This window comes from Leptosomus discolor, chromosome 11 (assembly GCF_034619465.1).
Source record: "Leptosomus discolor isolate bLepDis1 chromosome 11, bLepDis1.hap2, whole genome shotgun sequence".
Lineage (NCBI taxonomy): Eukaryota > Metazoa > Chordata > Aves > Leptosomiformes > Leptosomidae > Leptosomus > Leptosomus discolor.
In genome coordinates this window covers 7,216,990-7,239,411 of record NC_141401.1, presented here as the reverse complement: position 1 = coordinate 7,239,411, position 22,422 = coordinate 7,216,990, and the positions used below count along the sequence as shown (strand labels likewise).

The window sequence follows — 22,422 nt, the reverse complement described above, 5'->3', positions numbered from 1 at the left end:
CAGTTAACCTCGCACTTGTGAACAGACTTGCTAATAAGAACCTTGTATGAAGGTGGCAACAGCCACGTACAGGAGAGAGGGGAAGTTGTGTTCTACTCTAGCCCATGCAGAACTCTTCTAGATACTGGAGAAACGACCCTTTAACAGGATCAATTTGAAAAAAAAAAAATCTATCTGAAGACTTGTCTGAGAAAATCTTTGTTGTGCAAGAACTTAGTTGTAGCTTTAGGCTTCCCCCATGTCAAAATTCAGAAAGGGCAAAACTGAGCCTTGCCCTTTCTGCCCAGAGCCCCAGAGCAATCATCTTTATCAAGCTCTAGCTTTTCAGCTCTTACTTAGCTAATAATTTACCACAAATTTTCGGTCATTTTGCTCATCTTCCACTTGAGGCCTCATCAGAAAGGTAAGTACACCCAGAGATTGCAGCTGCTGCCTCTCCGTAACACAGCATCTTCACTTCTGCAGCCTACGCTAAAAGGAGCCGGTCCTACTTAGCCACAGCTCAGCGTTGGGTTGGGGCTCACCTTGGTGGGGCTTGAGCTTCCTACACAAACCAGCTCTGCTGCACAACAGCTGGCTCACGGCTGAGCCCCGACAGTGTTTTAAGTATGTCAAATTAGACTGAGCTTCACTTTACTGCCAGGACATATTTAAAAGGCACTGACTGGGCAGCAGCTGCCTTTTCTCTGCAGCACTGAATTACTCTTAAGGCTATTAATGAAGAAAGGAAGACATTGAGGCAGGAGCAACTACATGGTATGAGGGAGAGGAGCGAGGCAGAGCTGATTCATTCATGGGGTACTGGATCAGTCTGTCCTGTAGCCTTCTCCAGGGTCTAGGGGTGTCTGCACTCCACGTAAAAACAGTGCAAGAGGAAAACAGTCTTCAGAGTACTGCCAAAACGTGCACAACTACAACCAAGCAAGCCTCAGGCTGCCCCAGTCCTGATCTCCAGCACTTCAGCATCTCACCCTGCCCTGAAAGCCACAAGGCAAAATTGTGTCAGAGACAGGGAACTTGATCAAGCAAGACTGAAGTGGAAGTCTGCCTGCCTAGTGGCTGTGGTGGGGCCTGGCCACCCCGGGGAGGGGACAGGGCTTGGTTCACTCAACTGGCCGTGGAGCCTGGGACATCAGGTCTACAGTCTGTGAGCGCCAAGGTACTGAACATGGTTTTAGTCAAAGATACTGAGATATCTTCCCCACGGCAGAGGTTTTTGCCTTTTGAATGCAGATGTAAACCTAGTTTCTTGATGGTTGATGGAGATTTTGTGTGATTAAACATGTTCCTCTACCATACTGCTAAAACCAGTTTCCTCCCCAGTCACGTTCTGGTCCAGGGTCACGGGACAAAGGGACTTGCAGCCCTCTAATGAGGCTCACGCAAGGCTCTCAAATTCACTGAACTTCAACAAGCAACAGCCCCTTTCCCATCCCCTCCTTAAACATAACGCTCAACACCAGAGGGATTTCAAGAACATGTTTAATGATGGCAGTTTCTACTGAAACATGAGAAGTCCATTCAAACTTGTCTTATCCATTTTTTCTTAAAAAGAAGCTTTGGTCACAATGACAAATTCTCTTCAACGTTTTTAAACAAAAAGTTCAAGCAATTGCACAAAACAAAATGCATGGTCCTGGTAACTCCTCACACACAAACTGCAGCAGCAGGAACACATCTAACAGAAGACAAAACCCTTAATGAAAACCACAGCCTGCCACTCTGCAGAGATTATACCACGTACAGTGAATTAGAGGGAACAGTCACAAACAAAACATTTGAATGTGTTAGTGCTTGTGTGGTCAAGCTTCGTTAGTGCTTGTAGGTTTCTGCAAGTCAGTTTGGGCTTAAGACAAGCATTAGGCTAGCACAAGTTAGTGTGCTAAACAAAGTTAGTGTGCTAAACAAGCATTTGCGGTCATCTCCACATCTTCCAGGGCAAAAAAAAAACAAAACAAAACAAATACAAAGCTATCTGTGTACTTCTGACTTAATTCTGTAGGCAAGCATGGCACATCAACTTCTGGCTTCTCAAATGTAATCTCCAGTGACAGGGCTGTGGTTGGAGTAAAGAAGCTGCAATTCTGTGCAGGGTTTTTCTCCACAGCACAGCATGTGCAAATAGGAAAACCTCTAATTTGCTTGCTTTGTTTGACTCTGCTGCTAGTCGGTAGATTTTGTAAGCAGTGAGTGAGCCACAGGCAGACATCTGTAATAACGTTTCTCTTTTCATTTTCTGTAACAAAAAAATATGCCTTTAAAAATGCTCTTGAACAAAGCAAGTCTGACTATGCAACACAAAATAGCAGCAGATACTAAGACACGTTACAGTCACAATCAGATTAAATCTGCAGTGTAAGATACACAGAACATTAAGGTAAAACACTCATGTAGTGGTTAATGGCTATTTCTTCTCTGATGAACTCCTACAACTACCTGAACCAAACAGTTCAAATTATTAAAACTATGTTTTAAACTAACTCCTACCATTAAAAAAATATTCATATATATACTATTAGATGAGTCACATCAAGTGCTCTTAAAATCTTAACTAAATATAGCTATAGAATATTTAACCAGACACTTTAAATCACACACAGCAACTTTTGTAGAGGTAAACATTGCCTCACATTTGCAACAGTAATTGAGTATCAAACAAAGCATTCAGATTATTTTCATGACTGTGAGCAACTAGTGAGGTTGGCCTTTTATTTCCACCAAGCAGCTGCTGCTTCCCTATAAGCACTTTTTAGCTTATGGCACATCATTTGGGACCTCCCTGGAGAGCCAGAGCATCCCAGTGGCAGTTGAGCACCTCCATCTTCAATACCTGGTCCCTGTCCACCATTGAGATTCGGCCACGTTATGGAAACGGTGGGATTTTTTTAGCCACAAGCAAGGGGAGCAGATGGCCTTTGCCAGCCTAACTCGGCTAGTGACCTGAAGCTGTTGGAAAAACTCCTGATTTCAAGAACTGATTCACCCTCGGAAAGGAGAAGTGTCCTTTACACACCTTTTCCTCTCATCTCTCTCCTACGTAACTTGGTCTTGCCTTTCTTTTGTGTAAAGAGAAGGTTTCATCCCCTCTCCACCACTCATCCAGCGTGCTTGATGCTCGGCTTAATGAGTCTGGCAGAAGAGTGGACGTGAACGTGTTGCCATGGTGCCTGCTCAGACAGGGCAGCCACCTCACTCCATCGCCTCCTTCCGCAAATGCCAACAGAAGCTTTTAACCTCTCTCTCTCCCCTCTCAGCATCGCCACTTCTCTGACTTCAAAAGGACTCAGTCTGCCCAAGGAGTTCAATTCCTGGTTTTCAAACTACTTTAGTCCTGAGGAGACACACTGTTTCCTTCAGCCTAAGCCTGAAACCTGTTTTACCTAGGCGGGGAAAGAGCCTCAGATCTTGGCTCAACCCGCAGGATCGTTCAACCTGCTGGTCCCTGCGATTCCTACCAGCCAGAACACAACCTGCTCGGCCCCATCCTCACCTCGCAGCTGACATGCTAAATATTGCTTAATAACAGTAACACAGAATGACTCAAACTCATTCCATGAATGAAAATAACATAGCATTCATATATTGTCTTGATGACTAATATCAACACAAGTGTCTGCTGTGGGACTTTTCCATCCAGGCTGAGTGGGCTGTTTGCAAAGCCTTTGCTGAGTCACGGCTAGGGGAAGCGAGCTGTGTCATGGGAGCTTCTCCGATGAAAGCGCAAGGCTGTGGGGAAGGAAAAAAAAAAAAATTTCCCCCTTCACCTCCTTTTACTGACTGCAGGGCCCGGGGGAACCCCACAGAACTGGCGTGGGTCACAGTATCATGACAAAGCAGTTCAGTGTTCTCAGCAAGCCTCAAATCCCACTAGGCTTTCAAAAGAAAAGAAATAAACCCCAAAACTGGCAGCTCGCTGCAAGGCTGGTGCTTTGCCAGAAACTCCGCAGTCTTCTTGAGGGGTTGTAACTGCAGGAGGCTAGTAGAGGGTCAAGCAAACAGTGAGACAATCCTAAAACAACTGGAAAACATGCATTTCCCAAGAAAAGTGAGGCTCCAGCCAGCTTAAAAACCCAAAATAAAAGGTGTTAAGGGGTGCAGTAAACAGTAAAGTCTGAACTGCATCTGTGATTACTTTAAAGGAAAACCACAAAGTAAAGAAACTAAACCAGTTAGGTTTGCCCTTTCTAACAACAGCCTGGAAAGCGTGCATGCTTGCGGTCTCCTAAACCCAATCCACCCAGACGCGGCAATCTAATTCTCATAGCGTCATCCCACAGCTCTGACCTCTGCAGCACACAGCACAGCAGGGAACGATGGTTAAAAATGCATCCTTGAGTTAAATGGGATCTGTCAAGCAGGTGGTAGGGGAAAACTTCCAGTTTGATACAGATTAAGATCACTTACATGAAGCTTCCATGAAAAATAATAAGAGGTGTTCTTTCTGCAATCTAGTCATTCCACATGAGAACTTACTTTGCTTAGAAAAAAGGTAATACAGATGAATTGTAGACAAGTTACAGTCAGCACAGGACAGTACAAAACACTGGTTTTACTCCCTGTGGAAGGGCAAAAAATTACAAAAATAGATCTTCTTTAATCCAAGATTGTTGTAGTTAGGGCATGCCTCATTCTTCCTTTTTCTCCGTGGTCTCATTTATTGAAGTTGGTCTGATCAGAGCTCCTTGGGACAACGAGAATGTCATCATGAAAGCTTAGTGCAATTGGTTTTTAAAAAAAAAAAAAAAAAAATCAGTAGCAAATCAAGAAAATTTTCTACGTAAGTCAACCTCTCACACCCTCCCCCCAAAAGTCCTACACTAAACAAACCACGTGGCATTTCAGTCGTAAGCCATCTCTAAGGCCCCAAAACACATGATCTGTTTGACAATGACCAAAGTTTAACAGTGATTGAAGTATTGAATCAGGATTTTAGAAAGCAAGTCCTTGGGGTGGCTTGGTTCAATCTTCCTTGTCTTCTTCCTTCTGCAAAACTTATTTAGACCGCGATGAGCTGCAAGTCAGTATACAGGGCTGCAGCCTGTCGTGCTTCAGTGGCACGGCAGCCCTCCTAAAGCAAGAGAGAGCTGAGTTTGCAAAGAGGAACTCTGGTCATGCCAACACAGCAGTTTGGAAACCAAGGAACCGAATGGTGACATTTTGGTCAGAAGACCCACAGCCTGCTGTACAAAGAGCACCTCGAGGAGGTGAGGCTTGGTGTGGCTGTAACGCTGCGGAGATGAAAGCCTCCCCTTTCACAGTTATGGCTTCAGCAGGTCCCTCGACAGCAGAATGACATCTTGCAGGGCACCAACGCTCCATGGAGCTGCTTTACCTGGAAAGCAGGAAGAATTAGTACAGCTGTAGATTTGCAATTAAATAGCTCACAGGCAGAGATGAGAACCCACATGCAAAGTGGAAAAAAAAAACCCCAAAAAGCCAAAAAAGGAAAAGGCAGCATTATTCACTGTGATCACCATCAGTTCCCTCCAGCAGCTGACTTCTGTGGTGACATTGGGGACTGATGCAGTACTAACACCATGCCAGGCAAAGCTCGACCAAGCGAAGCAAAAAGCAGAGTTATATCAGCCAAAACCCCAGATGCTGAAAGATCCTGTGACCAGCCACTGTGCAGACCAGAGCAGGGAGCATGTACAGGGGGGCTGCTATTTCACTGCACCTGAAACAGCACCGCGGACCTCACAGCTTTTTTTCACACCAGTGCAGCCCCTTACTAACCAACGCAGATGGACTAGCCTCCCGGCTATGGCTTCTCCTCCTGACACCCTACTGCTTTAACTGCTTCGGGGTTCAGAAAGAAAGACTTAATAGGAATTTGTTACACTCCATGAAGGAGGCGAGAGCCCTCCCATAGGACTGCACCACCAGTGTATCATCGACTGAAGGAGCCAGCAGAACGTGGTGTGCTTTGTAACAACGGTTACAGCCGCAGGAGGGAAGAACCTGGCCTTCAAAAACCAAACAAAAATTGCTTTTTGACCATCTCTTTCCTCCACTGCTGTGGACCCACGGGAAATCTGTAATAGCAGCACCAAAGCTTTGGCAATTTGGGGCAATTACAGCAAGCAGCTGCGTTAGTGATTTGCACCCCCCTTCAGATGAGGACAGACGATACCGCTCCATTTACACACAACTTGTCACTGCTGCCTGCTGGAAAAAAAAAACAAATTAAGCTGCTACAAACCCCAGTGCAATTCACCGAGCGTCATCCAGAATGGCCTGCAGCTTTCACTGGCAAAAAATCCATTAGAGCTGCTCCCTTGAGAGTGAACACCTTGCTGGAACAAGCAGACAATACTATGCTCCATTCAGAGCTGCACACACAGTCAGGATTTGGAAAGAAGGTATTCAAAGAGAAGACACCAATAGTGTAACTGATATTTCAGAGACTCCCAAAAGACTCGAGCACATCAAAGGCTGAGCCCTGCGACTGTGATGAAGACATTTCCACGCAGTTCAATGCTATTGGTGCCTGAAAAAGGGGTGAATCTAGAATCCAGCCTTTACATGTGGTGCATCTTTCCTCTAAAACATCCTGCAAGCTCTCCAAAGCCCTGTAGTCCCATGATGACTGAATAAATGTTCCTGTCCTCTTGCCTCTGCCTGCCACCACTCCTTACACACAAATCTTTCTGCTTTCAAGAGCACTTTGGAAGATGCATTCCTAAAATTCTTCTGCGTTTTGCTGGTGCTGCTGCTGTTAAGAGGGAAAAATGACAATCCACGTGGAAAACAAACTGAGGAACTTCACTTAGCTGACAGGAAGGATGGAAGCTTCAATCTGCCCCAAGAAAAACTCTTTCAGTACTTATGTAGGAGCCTGACATCAAGGCTGGGACAATGTCAGCTCTGGCATTTAAATTCCAAGGTCTTCCCCGACTCCAGGCTCCCGCATGGCACATGTCACCCCGGACTCGAAATGCTCTGTGGGGACAGTTGTGAAACTCACCCAGCTGGGCTCAGCCAGCGTAACAAGAGCAGAACGCACTGCCTCCAACAGCTGCAAGTCAGCAGGGAGAGGAGACACTGCTGATATCCCAGATTACTGAAGTGCTTTCAAAGCCTTTCATGTGCAAGGCGCCACAGAATTTATTCAGTCCTTGGTTTCAGTTTTCTATTGAAGCTGACAAGAAATCCCCCAATGAGCTACGCTAGAGTTAATAGGCTTAATAAGCGAACAATTTTATTTACCTTTTCAGAAACTGGTTCTTTTTGCAGCTGTTTTAATCTCCTTTCTCTTATTACACAAAACAAGCAGAGTGCTCTGTGATGGGGGATGGACACTAACACCAGTTTCAGGGACATTTGCCTGTAACCTACTTTACTTCGCTCCTCTCTTCTCAAGTATCATACAGTGCCAACTGACTGGTGAATCAACAGCTTAGCCCCATCAAGTAAAAGATCATGAAACCTGCCCAACTTTCCCTTGCCTTCTTGAAAGAAAGTGCTAAAGGAGGAAAGAGGAGAGAGAAATCTTAACATCAAGATCTACCAGTGGGATGAGAAAGAGCACACTTGGAGGATGGGATTTAGCTTTCCACGAACGTATTTTCCAAGATGTGCAGCAAGTGTAATCCCATCATAAAACAGGAAAAAATATCTGACATCTGCAAAATGATGACCAATACTGTTCATATGGTCCAAAAATCAATTGGACAGGGATACTTTTTGGCCTTCAGCAGCACAGATTGAACTGGCCATCAAGACACAAACACCTTTTCCACGTTCAGCTTGCTTTCCTTCTGTAGCTCTATAATAATTACAGAACAATTCCTGAACTTCCTGAATTTTATCCAAATGCCTCTTTCAATACCAGAGTAAATACATACAGAAAACCACCCTCCATATTAAAAAAATAAATGTTTTCCATGAAGCTTTTCAAGGAAGTGTTAATGTCCAAGTGGTTTGAGATCTTTGCTCTGTGATGTTCTTCTACAAGAAGAACTTCTACGTAAATCAAAGCTTGTCACACAATCTTTGATTCACATTTTCAGCCTTTTGTCACACAGAACTGGTGTTTGCAGGATTAGCGAGGCCATTGACAGAATTGCTTCCCTGCTACTGAAATGAGATGGCAAAGCAGGTCTCTAATCCGGTGCACACACGCTTCTGCATCTGTCAGAGGCAGGCAGTGGGTGGCTTTTGCATCCACAGAAAGGACTGTGTTTGGTTAAGATTTTGAAGTGGTCTCATTAGTCTGCTTTACAGGAGGAAGGTGGTTATTTCTCATTGCTCCACAGCCCAAGGGAAGTGGGGGGTGGGACCTACCAGAAGTCCAAAACCTTAATGCCTCCTGAAAAAGAAATTTAAAAAAAAAAAAAAAAAAGAAGTAACAACCTTAATCCAACAGCCCAATTTACACTGTCTGCTGTTCTTTGATGCCTCATGTAAGACTGGAAACAAATACACACAAGGACAAAGCATTAACGGAAAGAAAATTAACTGCATGATAACAATTGGAGAGGTATAATGTCGCTTCTCCCCTGTTGCTGCTAGATGCCAACTGCCTTTTAATTAGTGTTGTTTGCATTACGTGGGGGAGACAGCGCAGAATCTCAATTATTCCCCCAAACACAGATGGAAGTGCCAGCACAGATCACTCAACCATGGGAGAGGACCTCAAACAAACCAGCCCAGAGCCTAACCACATCATCCTCAGCAAAGCCTTATGCTACAAACCCAAAACAAGACTCTATTTATGACCTGCACATCAGTCAGAGTAGGTTAATATTGGGGTAATGTACTTAGTATTATCCACAGGAGGTACCTAATGTCACGGCACTCCAGGCAAGCTCTTCAGATTTTTCCCTACTGCCATGCAGGTGGTAACCCTAGAGATCTGAAAGCACAGGACTGTCTGAACAGTATATGTAAGTAACATTTGACTTGAATAATGCTTACAGTCCCTCACTGCCACAATGTCCCTGCTGCATTGCTCTTCAGAAAACTGCTGCCCTTTCCATTCCATTCCCATGTTTTCTCAGAAGTCTGTATTTTAAAAATACTTTTGGTGCCTTTCTAGAGGAAAGCACTGAGCAAACACTATTGTAAGTCATCACTTGATGGAGAATGGACCATTTTCCCCATAGTTTCACAGCCTTTAAATCAAAAATGAACAGGACAAAAGATTCCAGCTAATTTCACATGATATTCAGGACCCAGGAAGACTTTGAAAAGTCTAGGTTTAAACTGCTACCAAGGGTTGGTTTCTGATGTAGATATGGCAGCAGGTATGTTACAACACTGAACGATGAGCAGTCCGGCCTTAGGCATGTTTTTCAGTACTACCATGTCACAAAGACATAAAGAATTAAGGAATTTAAAGAATAAAGAATTAAAGAATGACGACCCATCAGCCATGGCGCTGCACCAGTGGATCGTGCTGCAGCATGGGGCCACACGAGGTTTAGCCTCTCTGAAAGCAATCCCAGGAAGGGTACGGCCACCAGAGCAGCACCTGGTCAAAATCCCCTCACCAAGACTTGGTAGCACAGACGGGCCAGAAGTCTGTCGTGCCATAAGCCAAGTAAGCGCTGCTGCTAGGAGGCTGCTTGAATAAACCCAAACAGCTGCCACAGCTGATCCTGACTGCTGGCAAGGATGCATCTTCATTTGAATTAAAAAATAAATAGATAAAAGAGAGAGTACAGAATATTCTAGCCCATGGGCGCTTGCCAGGAGACACCTGTCACTCTTCTGTCCCCATCACAACGGCTTCCAGGTTGCTGCAACTCGTGAGGCGTTGCTTTAATCGGCCAACAAGCTGAAACAGCAGTATCACCCCACTCCTTATGCATCAGCTCTGGTGAAACCTCTGCAAGTTCAACTGATGTATCTGCACAGTTTTGGGGTTTTGGTTTGTTTTTTTTTTTTTGAGGTAATGGAGAAGGGAAGTAGTTTTCCTGATTTAGTAGTTAAGGCTCTTTTCTTTTAAAACTGTAGGCACTTGATGAATATCCAAAACAAACCTGTCGCTCCAGCTGGGTAGCTACCTGCGTGTATTTATAACTGCCGTTAACCACAGAGAGGGATGGAATTCCCTCTCCTTACCCTGTCTTCCCGGAAGCCACACCCAGCTGCAAAAAACAAAGGAAGACTTAGATGGCACAAGGCAACTATTTCCTGACTGACAATTTTGATGGGGAAGGAACCCCGATAGGAGACCTGGTAGAAGTTAGTTCACCAACTTACTGCGGGCACGTCTGAGACCTTTTCTGCAGCTCTAGCCTCTCTTCCCATCTGAACACAAGCACCTATGAGGAACCTCCTGACTCATTCAATGGAGATGCCGAGGGTCAAACTCAGCAACTCCAATTTGCAAAGAAAGTCTTTACTGGTGACAGGCCATAGAACTGTTTGGGGATGCAGTCTCCAAGCCACACAAAGGAACCAGAGCTCTTGATATCTTTTATGGCAAACGTATCCTCAAAGCAGCTTTCCCAATATCAGTACTGCTAAGGGGTTGTCTGCAAGATGCTCTCCCCCTCTAAACTGAGGTAGCTCTGTTTGAGCTAAACAAACGTACGCCTGAAACAGCAAGGGCTTCAGAAAATGTGAAATTAAAAAGCTACTGCACTGCAGCAGAAAGGAAGAATCCCCGCAGCTGAAGAGCGGACCGTCTGGCTAAGAACGAAAAACCCCTACAGTCTCCAAACAGAGCACCACACAAGGTGAAGAGCCATTTGTACTGCAGAGGAACCCACGAAGACCAAGTAACTTTCGTGAAAGCATCAGCACAGTGTGTGCTCCAGGGAAGCAACGTCAGATAACACAACTACAGCTCTCATGAGTCACATGGTTTCCAGCAAGCTCTTTTCTTTGTTCAGCTAGTATTTCACTATTTGACATCTTATCCTGAAGCACTGCCATGACTGAGAATCTTCTGTTCTCAGTCTTTGGAAAACCCCCTCTGATCTCGCTACCAAAAGTTCACAGAGAAAGTGCTCAGTTAAGAGGAAAAGGGGCAGGAGACAGTGGGCCATGGCAAGACAGATCTCTGCACTCTGGGTTTAACAAAGCTTGGTCCTAAAGGAAAAACTGCACAAGTTGAAATTACTAGAGCAAACACAGGGCAGCTACAGAGAATGGCAAGAGTCAGGCAAGGACTGATAGGAGTCTTCGAATTCAAGAACTAATTATTTACACATAAAGACACAACCCACACCCTTCATTGTTTCATGGCTTCCAACTACTGCCTGACTTTCATACAGAAATAACACAGTCACTTTGAAAACGACCAGCAGAGCACGTGGTGGTGTGTGTTCTAGATGCTGGCACACACATGCTTAGTGCAAATGTGTTGTTCCCCCTTTCCAAAGTTAGGAGATGGACAACACGAGTAACGACTGTAAAATCTCCAGTTTGGAGTTGTCAAGATCTCTGGTTTTATAATTAGGAGAGCTTATTTCAGCCAAAGTGAGACAGATTTTAGAGTAGGCCTTATTTGGATGAGAATGCAACTTGAATGCTGTGGAGGGCTTGATGCAAATAAAAATAAGAGATGCAGATACCCTGATGCCATAAATCAACGCACAGCATCTTTATGTGCTGAGTGGTTGCTATAAATCTCAGGCCCAGAATAGGTACCAAAGGTTTTGGGTTATCACACTGCTTCTTGCTCAAAAAGGCAAAAAAATTTAAGGAAAGTTTGTTGCTAAGGGCTAACCGCTAACAACATTGGTGAGGGACCACAGTCCTCTCTGTCACAGAATATGAGAGCACTCTGGTACAAACCCAGACGTTGGTGGAGATTCGCCATCATTTCCTTTCCAGGCTCATGGCAACAGCATCGCCTGGGAAAGCAGCCCTTGACCCACAGCCCCCCATCCAGTGCGTGCCCGGACCCTGAGAGCGCACAGGAATGACTGCCAGGAGCTGCCCCAGCCGGGAAGTTCAGTCTGTGAAACCTTGTTAGCTATTTGGGGCACGTGTACCCCATTGTGCTGCTCTGCAGGGGAAAGAGGAGGGCAGACAGCCTAGGGGTAGTGACGGGGTTCTTACAGGAGCGGGACAGTGCAGAGCAGTGTGTGCTGAGAACAGGCAGAGGGGCTGTAAAGGGGAGTGACAATGCTTGGGCAAAGGGAAAGGGAGACTGTGACTGCCTCATCGCTGCCAAGCTGGCCCAGCAGAATAAAAAAAAAAAAAAAAAGAGCTGTCTTCACTAATAAGAGCTCAGTGAGCAAGCCTAACTGCATGGGCTCACAGCAGTACCTGTATTTCACATCAAACACTGTTGAGTCTTCGTCCTCATCATCTTCTTCGTTCAGAGGAGCCATTTCTACCCGCTCAGCTGGAGTGGTGATTATGTCGTACTTCCTGGTCTTCTTAATCCTCTTGCCAGACCTGAAACACAGAGGTGAGAAGGGAAGGATTGTCTTTATGCAGTATTCCTTGCAGAGGCTGAAGCTGTGCCACCAACACTGAACCACTGCCCTGTTTGACTGAGACCTTCCCAGACATGCCCTCCCCTCCCGCTGCCTTTCCGAGGCCACAGTTTGTGTCCGCCAGTGTACAGCAGAATTTCTCGTCACCTGCAATCCAGATCCACGTCACTCTTCCAGCTGCTGACAAACTAGAGATCCTCTGGCAGCCAGGGCAGGCACAGGAGCGCAGCAGCCCACCACGTCCTCCTGCTGCCACGCTCAATAAGTGAGACACGGGCTTAATCAGCTGAAGCAGCCAATAGTTTAGTGAACATGTTTAGATTAGAAAGCCCAGGTTAAGCCCTGCTGAGACAGGGGAATGTTCTAGGCAGGATTATAAGGAGCAAAGGGGTGATGAGGTTTGGGTGCAAACAGCCTGCTCTCTTTTCTTGCCATCAGGCCAAGTTCAGGACTCCCAGAGCAACGACCTTGAGCCTTGTCTGAGAAGTTTCATGCTCTACGCTGTGTAAGTCCTGTGAAAAATAATCAACTATCATTCAAAGCTAACTGTACCCACCACCTCTCCTCCTATAGACACCAGCCTTACTCTCCTTTTGAGATGGAGATGCTCCAGCGCCTGCATGTCCCACAGTTTTGAGAGATTTTGTTTCTAACATTTACTTTCAATTAACAAACACTAGGTGCGTGGCTTTTCAACTAATTCTCTGCCTCTAGCTTGAATTGTGCGAGTTCTTTTTATTTCACCTACTCCCTTCATGCATATTACGAGGGCCACACTACTCATGCACAAATCCAGTTTTGTGATTACGTATCAAAGGCGGCACTGATGCGTACGGCTAGCCTTCAGGGAGAAAAGCGGATGGTTTTGGTTAACAAACTGCAGAATTCTCCCCTTCCACCTTTTATAAAACAAAACTGGCAACTGCCAAGCACGGGAAGTGAGCTGGTGCAGGCACAAGCAAGCAGCCCCTCAATTCTGGTAATCGCAACTACTGCTGCGAGCAGGCAGCACGTCAGGAGAACACTTTCACCGTCAAGAAGTCTTGCCCTGGCACGTCACGCGAGGTGTGCCGGATTCCACACTGCTATTCTGCATCGGAACGGACGCCTTTTTAAGCAGCAGCGAGAACCAAGGTACAAGCATCGGAGAGACAGCCTGGGACCTGAGCCCTGCATTTGCATCTCCACCACAACAGTTCCTTCCAGGCTCTAAGGAAAGGAAATTTAAATCGATGAACAGCTCCAACATGGAAGTCTCAGTGCCTCCGCCTAGCCCTGCTTTTGGGCAGTAATCCAAGGCTGAACAAACAGGTCCCAGCTCTTGGAGCGGAGCAGTTTGCATTTCCTCCCTGCTCTGAAGGCTAAGGTTGCACAAAGCGAGAAGAAAGTCGTCTCCTGTCGTCTAATCTTTACAGCGATCTGTGCCTCTGTGTCACGTAGAGCACAGGGTGGTTTGTTCTATTACTGCTGCTGTTGAAACAAGCAATTTTATATCCAATATAGTAGGACTCTTAACCCAAACACTTGAAAATCCTTTTGAAAACACTTCTCTATATTATTCTGCTTCTCAGCAAAGACCTAGCAGCAAAGTGATGCAGGGAGGTCTCATCTTAAAAGTAATGCGTTGCTTTTACAAGAAACATTTACTCATGCTGTGAAGCCCAAACATAGACCAAAACTAACCTGTGTCTACCTGTCAGAACAAACCAAGCACAGCCTCACCACCTTGTCTTACACGTACAGTCCGCAGGGGGTTTCCACAGCTTCACCCATTTAAGACTCTGCCTGCGTATCAGGCCCACCTTGTTGAGAGACATCCTCCCTCATTCCCTCCATTAGAAAACATCACATACTCTATGGAGTTCATCTTACAACAGTTAATATTGGAGTGTTTGAAGCAATTACTGCAGAATTGGTATTTTTAGAAATGGAAAACTAGAACCTGTTAGCCTCCAGCCATTAATTAGTCTATTTGGGCTACACTTTAAAGAGGACCTGGAGCAGAACTCACTGCACAGTGATCCATTAATCCTCCACAACCCTCACTTAACCATAGTGCTGAGTTAGAAAAGGGAGGAAGCTCATTTTGCTACTGTTTTTTTGGCTAAGCCGCTACGATCAGTTGTTTGCCATCGGCAGGGCAAAAGGGTCTTTCCTTGCCTCTTCTTCCTCAATTAAGTCTACACTGGATTACCTAGCTAATTTGTCATTAGCCTGTACTTTTCAGTGGTCCATTTTCTCACACTTACTCATTTGAACGACGCCCCTAGGCTTCATAAATACTAGAAGAATTACCCAAGCTATCTTTAAAGGGAAGCCTTAGGAGTGTCCCTACATGCACACTAAATAAGCCCATCAGGAAACCACTGCCCATTGAACCCCCCAAACCTCAGTAGGATGCCTGTAATCATCGGTGTCAAGCAGAAGGAAAAGCACTTTCTCCAGCGGGGGGGACCAAGCAGCACTTTTGTCTGCAGACAGGCAGCAGAGTCAGCGGAGCAGCACAGGGCAGGAACTACAGAACACAAATGTTTTGTGAATTTTGGAGACCTCCTGGACGGGATGAGGACACATCAGCTCTCGTGGGCAAAGACAGGATCTCCTTTCCAGCCATGTTTGTTTTGTGAGGGTCTTTTTTTTTTAAAGCAAACAAGAAGCGTGCTGGAAGCTGTGCTCACAGTATTCCCCCAACAAGCTGAAATGCTCCCCAAGAGGTTTAGTCAGAGCAGAAGCAGTACTGGGTATTTCAGCGCGGAAAACCACCTTCCACTTAAAAAAATCACATCGCTTCTGCTGTCTGACTTCAGGCACCCCCCAATTAGAAGGGGACGCTACCGGTCCTGCACTGAATCAGCATGAGAAGGAAAAAAAAAAATTAACTGCAGCCAGGGATATTAACCTTTCACTCTAGAGCCAGTGCTGCTCCCACCAAATCCAACTCGCTGGTGTTAACGGAAGGCGGGGGCAGTGAGCACCGCGCTTCACCGAGAGCAGATGAGCTGGTGTCCGCACACTGGCACCGCCCTTGGGCTCCAACGCCTGCGGCACCACGCACCACGCCAGCGTCTGGCCCCTCAGAAATCAGATGTGCTCCCTCCACCGTGCCACGCAGCGCAGGGAGGAACACCACACAGAGATGGGCTGGAGCAGAACACTGACTTTGCGCCTCTGTGCTTTGACCAGGGGCTATTTTGATCAAGCACCAGTCATATGCAGCACTTCATCCTCCTTTCCGAGGCATCATGTGGCAGAGCAAACGCTCAAGTCAACTACTAGAGTTCATTATACTATTTATGCCTCTAATCTATTTTAGTCAACAACTCTGATATTCAAAGACAACGTTTTTCTTGACCCAGAGAGAGAGGTCTCTGCATTTCTTATCTAGCATCAACACTTCCTGCCAAGAAATGCAGAGGGAGGGGACCATCCCCTGGAAAAAAAGAAAAACCAAAAAAACCCTACCCCTTCTTAGCAGAGTGCTTATTGGAAGTCTCATTAAGCCAGCTACAATCTTCCTCCTAGAACTGCAGCAATGTTATATTGGGAATGGAATTGGGACCAGTTTATTTGCTGTTAATGTGCTCCCTTAGCAGTTTAAGAAAAAAAATAATGGAAAGACAAACCTGGGGAAACTCCAGGCTCACTACCAGCTGATGAATGACATCAGCAATGTATCATTACAGTTGGTCTGTCTGGGTAGCTCTGCTCTCTGGATGGTGCTGTGTGCCACGAAGTTAAACCACAAAGCTAAGCCCTCGTTTTCTGGATATCCATTTTGCTGCAGCACACTGAAGGCGCTGTGCTTTCTAACAGTCAAGTCCTGAAGATGGAATATATGCAGCCACACAGAGCAGAGGCGTCCTCTTGCTTAACTGCGCTGCTAATAGGAGGGATGGATCAGAGGCTGTTCCTGGGACTAACTTCAGGAACACCTAATGGGATATTGTTGTGGTTCAGTGAAGCGGTGATGTCTGTGAGTAATTAAAATACAGCCACTCGCATCTGGCGGTCAGTACCAGGGCCAGCATGTGCTTCCAAACACGATCGCACAGTCAGACCAATACCGTCACAGATGTGCTTGAGAAGTATCTTTGTTTTATAGGGCAGAACTACAGAAACTTTTACGATCTACCCAAACTCTTCAAGCCATTGAATGCTGCAACAAGAAACAGCATCCATCCTCTGTTATGACTTTCACATCGGAGCTGTAAAGAGCCCAAGACAGTATGAGACAGCGATCCCCTCTCCTTTCCTTCTGCTAATTTGCTGTCATGCCCACACCAAGATAATCCAGTGTCCCAAAGACTCTGAGACCCAGGACAAGTGTCCCTTTTGCAGTTCCCCGTGGCTCTAACTAAACTACATGCAGCTTAAATGAAGCTTTCAATGTGGATCACAAATACATGTTTTGGGGTTGGTTCTTGTGGTGTTTGGGTTTTTTTTTCTTCTCCATTTAAGGTCATTTTAATGCTGAGTTGTTCTTTCCTGTTCCTGGCAGAGGTCTTGTCTTCGCTGGAGTACTCTAACTGGTTATAATACAATTAATTTTAAATCAGTCAAACTCTCTGGGGTTAAGCCTTGCATGGCCTGGAGCAATTGCCCAGCTCATAGAACAAAGGGTCTTGTATCCTACGATCATATGCTTGAACCTCTCTCCTCAATCTCAGTAATTTATAACAGTTTTGCAATTACTGGAAAACTAAGCTTAAAGTGGTATTTGAGGAAGAAACCAAAAACTGGACAACAAGCAACGTAACAAAGCAAGGAGTTACAAAATAAGCAGGTAGCTGCTCTCTGAAAATCTGAATAGCAGCTCCTTCCAGCCCGGGTTCTGTTCATCCAAGGGCAGGTCAAGACATGCACCAAACACTTACAGCACAGTTTTCTGCAACTAAAGCTTTGGGTTGCTTTCAGCTGGCCCACTTGAGCAGAAGTAACTTATCCAGTTTCCCTAGAAGGCATATGGTCTACCAGAACAGACAGCCGCATCTGAAAAACTACGTTTCCTGGGAGCTGCTCCCAAGAAATGCATCGCAATGAAGTGAACGGAGCTGCACCAGGGAAGCAAAGCAGGGCAGAATATAGGGGTAAAAAGGCAAAATCCAAAACACAGATCGAAGAGTGAATTTAGCCACAGGAACTGTTTCTAAGCTGCTGCAAGACAATGTGTTTCTTGGTAATGCGAACTACCCAACTACTTGATTGAGAACAACATGAAATCTGGTCTGTTGTGAAACGGTTTTGGTTTGGGAGCAAGCAGCGCCCAGGGGTATAGGAAAGAAAGCGAGCCCAGAACTCAGCTTGCCAAATAAGAAAAAAAAAAAATAAAAAAAATAAAAATCCCCAACTACAGCAAATTAGGCCTTGCCACATGCAGACAAGTAGCAGAGTCTTGGCTGGCCTTCATAGTCCCTAGTAGCCACAGAGAGAAAGGAAATTCAGACCACTTCGGGCGACACCACATTCTGAATCACAGGACCAGCAGACGAATTCAGAGCATAACATTCCCAAAAGGAACGGAGAGGAATCTCTGAGTGTTGTCTTAAAAACAGAGCTGGAAAGCTGGAGAAATATATCTACCCCTGCTTGGAAAAAAAAAGGAAAATACTACATACATAAAAATATATAAAAATGAAATGTGTTAAAAAAATAAAACGTATACAAAAATAAATCCAATGCCTGTGACAAGAATATCTCGCCTCTCACTAGTTCATTTCATCTCTGCAATCCATATCTAAAAGGATAATTTACTTGCAGCAACCCAGAACAATTTCACACTGAAGGTTTAATCAAAGATTGGATTTGAGCAAAATCTCTTTAATAGGAATCCATGACACTTCAGAAAAAAAAAATCGTAACGTTTTTTGACTAAGTATAAACAAAGCTCTTATTCTGATGGAGAAAAGCTTTACATTTACTGCGGGTAAATCCCTTATCTCTTCTGCAACAGAATCTCCTCAGATCTATCTTGTCAGCTACAAGTGTGACACTGTACAAACATACCTGTTGGTATTCTTGTCTCATTTGCAACTGGGATAACTGTTGAAAAACAAGTGCTCTGTCAGATAAAGAAACATACTCACAAGCCGAAAGCTTCATTTTCCATTTTCTTTGCAGGTTCTATTAAAGGTATAGGAGAGATCTCAGAGGGTCAGGGTTTTTTTACCTATCTTTAATGCTGCATTTACTCTGATCAGTTGCATAACGACGACTTTGACACGGGAGAATTAACCCACCATTCCCAAGGTGACTTTAACCTGGACCTATTTTTGCTGGTTACAGTAGGGAGAAAGGTCTTCAAAGGCTATCAGTTTGCTTTCTTTGGCTAGAAACGTTCAGCCTTATGCCAGGTCTCCCTGACACAAGGTCTCGCTTTATACCCAGAAGAAACTGAGGCAGAGGAAATAACCGCTCCAAGATCAGAGAGAACTAGGAGTAGAAACTTAAGCTTTTCATTCTGCACTTAGTTATAGACTTCCTCATTCTAGCTCATATACCTACTACCAATTTGGCTGTGTTCGTCCATGACAACTTTATACAGCTGCAAAGTGGTTATATTGATTAAAAGAAATTCTCGTTGATGTTTTACTGAGTTCTCCCAAACCACCTCACTTTAATGAGCAAATTTATTTGCATTGTCTTTCGCCAGCTGCTGCAACACATAAAAAGAATTTAGTTAAATGTCAATTTCTTTAGAAAATATCAATTCTTATCATTTCAGTCTTTAAGACCATACTTTGTAATACTGCCATTGTGAACACTGCCCTTCCTACAGGGAATTAATTCAGCAGCAGGAGAAGCAGAGCATTCAGCTGCAGCCATCATGCAAATACAAAGGAGTCGCTTGAAGACAGAACACGGAAGAATTTGCCAACTCCACTTGTTCAACTACTTCTGTCACCTGAGACGTGGCGCACGCCTCGTCCCACCACCGAGAGCCAGCTGCTCCACTCCGCCGGCTCTTTCCTGCTGCCCCTACCTAGAAGTCAGATGACTGTTAACTCCTGAAAGTTTGCGATCTTCCTGCCAAAGCTGGGCACAAACAGGCAACCACTTTTTATCTGTAGGCTGTGCGAGTCAGGGACAGCCTCTAGCGCACCAGGGGGACTCTCACCACCACCCTGAGATAAATAATAATTAACGCTAACAGTGCCAAATGGAGCTTTAAGATTTGCCTTTCTTCTGTTCCAGCAACAAGCCGAGAGGAAGACTGGCTTTCTACAGGGACTGAGTTTAATTTGCTCATCTCCCTCGCAGCGGGAGGCATTACACAGTCTCAAGAGCTGCCTGGGTAACTCAAACATGCGCCAGCACCAACCCACTCCAGCATGAACTGGCCCGCGCTGGTTATACCATGCTAAATGGATGAGATACAAGCACCAAGCAGATGCAAATCTCTGCCCAGCTTCCTGCTGCTCACCAGCACTTCTCTAGGCTCTGTGAGCAACCGGGAGTTTCTTTCCTCCTGTGCTGTGCGCAGGAGCTTGCACCCATCAGTAATCTACCCGACTGAAATGTCAGGGAGTTTGGTAACATGTCGCAGTCGCAGGCAAATCAGGGCTGTGGCCTAAACCAACGTCTACTTTTGACTACGCTGAACCTCCTCAAGCCTATCTGCTTAAGCTTCATTAAGAAGAAAAAGGAAGATTAGTCTTTTTTTACCCAGCACGAGTTACTACAGCGGTGGCATCTGCATTATCCCATGGGTGCATAGGACACACGGGGCTGAGGCTGGACGGGACCTCTCGAGATCAAGCAGGGCCACCCAGAGCCAGCAGTCCGGTTGGGCTTTGAGTATCTCCACAGATGGAGACCCCACAGCCTCCTTGGGCCACCTATCCCAGAGACCTGCCATCCTCACAGCAAAAACAGCCACGTTATTTTCATACGTTCAGATGGAGTTTCATGTGTTTAGGTTTGTGCCCACTCCAGTCCCCAGCCGTTACTGCGGCCCCACACGCAGAGCTGGGACCCGTGTACCCCACGCCTGAAAAAAGCCACTCGAAACCCAACTCCTGCCCTATTTTCCTGCAGAAGTGGAGGAAGACGCGGATTTGTGAGGCCGGCCGCACCCCACTCCCCTGGAGTTTCACGAGGCATCTACACACGCTGTGCTTAAAGTCAGCCTTTAAAAATATTATTAAACAGGCGAAGAGCTCGGTACCGCCCGGGCTTCTCGCCTCTCTCGGGAGGCGCTGGGAGGTCGCGCCGCTAACGGGGCTTAACGTCTCCCGCCTGCCTCGGCCGGAGCCCACCCGACCCCCGGCCTCCCCCCTCCTCCTCCTCTTCCTCCTCCTAGGCCGAGGGCAAGGGGAGCCCCCAGGCCGCGGGCGGAGGCCTCGGCCCGGCACCTGCCGGGGGAGGGCGCGGCGCGGCCCGGCCGGGCCCTACCTGAAGACGCGGAGCAGGAGGCAGGCGATGAGGGCGGCCGTGAGGGCGCAGGCCCCGATGACGGCGGCCTTCAGCGCGGAGAGGTCGCGGAGCAGCGCGGGCACGGGGCTGAGCTGGGCCCCGCTGTGGTTACCGGGCGCGCCGGCCGGCTCGGCGGGCAGGCGGCTGCCGTTCCCCGCCGCCGTCGCCGGGCCCGCCGCCGGCTCCTGGCTGCCGCGGGCGCCGGGCGCGGCCGGCAGCAGCAGCGGCAGCAGCAGGCAGGCCGAGAGCAGCAGCAGCGGGGTGGCAGAGCGCATCCTGCCCGGCTCCGGCCGCCGCCGTGCCGAGCCCCGGATGGCAGCGCCGGCCGGCCCGGCCCGGCCCGCCTCCCCGAGAGGCGCCGCCTCCCGCGGCCGGGGCCCCGCTGCCAGGGGCCGGGGCTCGCCGGCTGCGGGGGCCGCCGGTACCGCGGCCTTCAGCGCCTCCTTCCCGCCGGCCCAGCGGGCTCCGCTCCATCCCGGGGCCAGCGGCGTTTTCCTCGCCGCTAACGAGCGCTTTTAGTGACAACACGCAACATCTGCCCAGATGCGGAACGATCGCAGGGTTCAAACTGCGATCGAACGCCGCACCGACCTCCCTGTGCCGCTGGTCCAGCACGGCGCCGCTGCTGCGCTCAAGAATGTCTAGATCGGATTTACTTTGGGTTTGCCTTCCCGCTGGTCACCTCGGCTTTGCTTCCAGGTTAATTTATTTACTGATGCTTCCCATCCCGCAAATCTTAACGATCCTAAGATTTGTGGAAATGACAGCCACGGCTCTGCAGACCACCCCGGGTGTGCTGAGAGCAGCGACATCAGCTAAGCCAGGCAGGGAGAATAAACAGGGCGGCGGGGGAGCCTCTGCTACCATCCTGCTTAGATACCACTTACTTTTGCTCTCCATGTTTAGTACCAGCGTGAGCTTCACCACTGCAAAATAATTGTGTTCTGGGGAGAGGGGCATGTTGCCACTGAAATGAAGTGGAACAGAGAAGAGGGGAAAGAGGAGCGAGCTGATTTCCTTCTGATTAAACTCTGTACTTCAGGGTTGGCGTGGCAGGGTATAAGCTACAGGAACGTGTGACTGAACTGTGAAAAAGATTACAGAGGTGTGGTGCTGCTGGCCATGTCCCATGGGAAGGGTGGCAGTGAAATAATGCCTAGTTCATCGACTTCCCTAGCCAATTGGGATGCTGTATCTAACGCCACCCACTCGGTAATAAAAGCATCCTGTGTTTTTTGCAGGAAGTTCTTTGGGATGAGGAAATTTTGACGTAGATGATGTGCAGAAGGCCCTCCAGACTGTCTGAATTGGTCATTGTTCCAGCTTTATTTCTTTGCTTACTTTTGTGTAGTTTCCCAGTTTCCAACATGGGGCCCCAGTTTATTTCTGTTCAGGAAAAAAAAAAAAATAATAAATCCCGCTGGTCAGGAGGTCAAATTGGTGATGCAGGCTCTTTCCCAAACATTGGTGTGAGCGCTGCTCGCATGATTTATTATTTGTAAACACTGACCCTGATGTTGGCCCTGCCTGCTCTGAGATGTTTGCCAGCTGCTTCTTGGCCTCTGTCGGATTTCACTTGGTTGTACCCTGACGTTTCTCCTGCAGTGCA

The 22,422-nt window shown here is 46.9% G+C and overlaps 1 protein-coding gene across 1 annotated transcript; it reads right to left on the bottom strand.

The window, feature by feature from the left end:
* Window positions 1–4,650: 4,650 nt before the first annotated feature.
* FAM174B (family with sequence similarity 174 member B) lies at window positions 4,651–21,088 on the bottom strand. The gene is made up of 3 exons (XM_086471784.1): window positions 20,793–21,088; window positions 12,229–12,360; window positions 4,651–4,681 (listed from the first exon to the last, which is right to left on the bottom strand). The coding sequence occupies exons 1-3, from the start codon at window positions 21,086–21,088 to the stop codon at window positions 4,651–4,653; spliced, it is 459 nt and encodes a 152-aa protein (XP_086327910.1).
* Between the last annotated feature and the right edge of the window lie 1,334 nt (window positions 21,089–22,422).

Excerpts from the sequence above, each read along its gene's own strand:
- FAM174B (XM_086471784.1), bottom strand. The coding sequence starts at position 21,088 with ATGCGCTCTGCCACCCCGCTGCTGCTGCTCTCGGCCTGCCTGCTGCTG. Across the intron at positions 12,361-20,792 it reads CTCCTGCTCCGCGTCTTCAG|GTCTGGCAAGAGGATTAAGA; the intron begins GTAGGGCCCGGC and ends TCTGTGTTTCAG. Across the intron at positions 4,682-12,228 it reads GTGTTTGATGTGAAATACAG|GAGCTCTGATCAGACCAACT; the intron begins GTACTGCTGTGA and ends CGTTGTCCCAAG.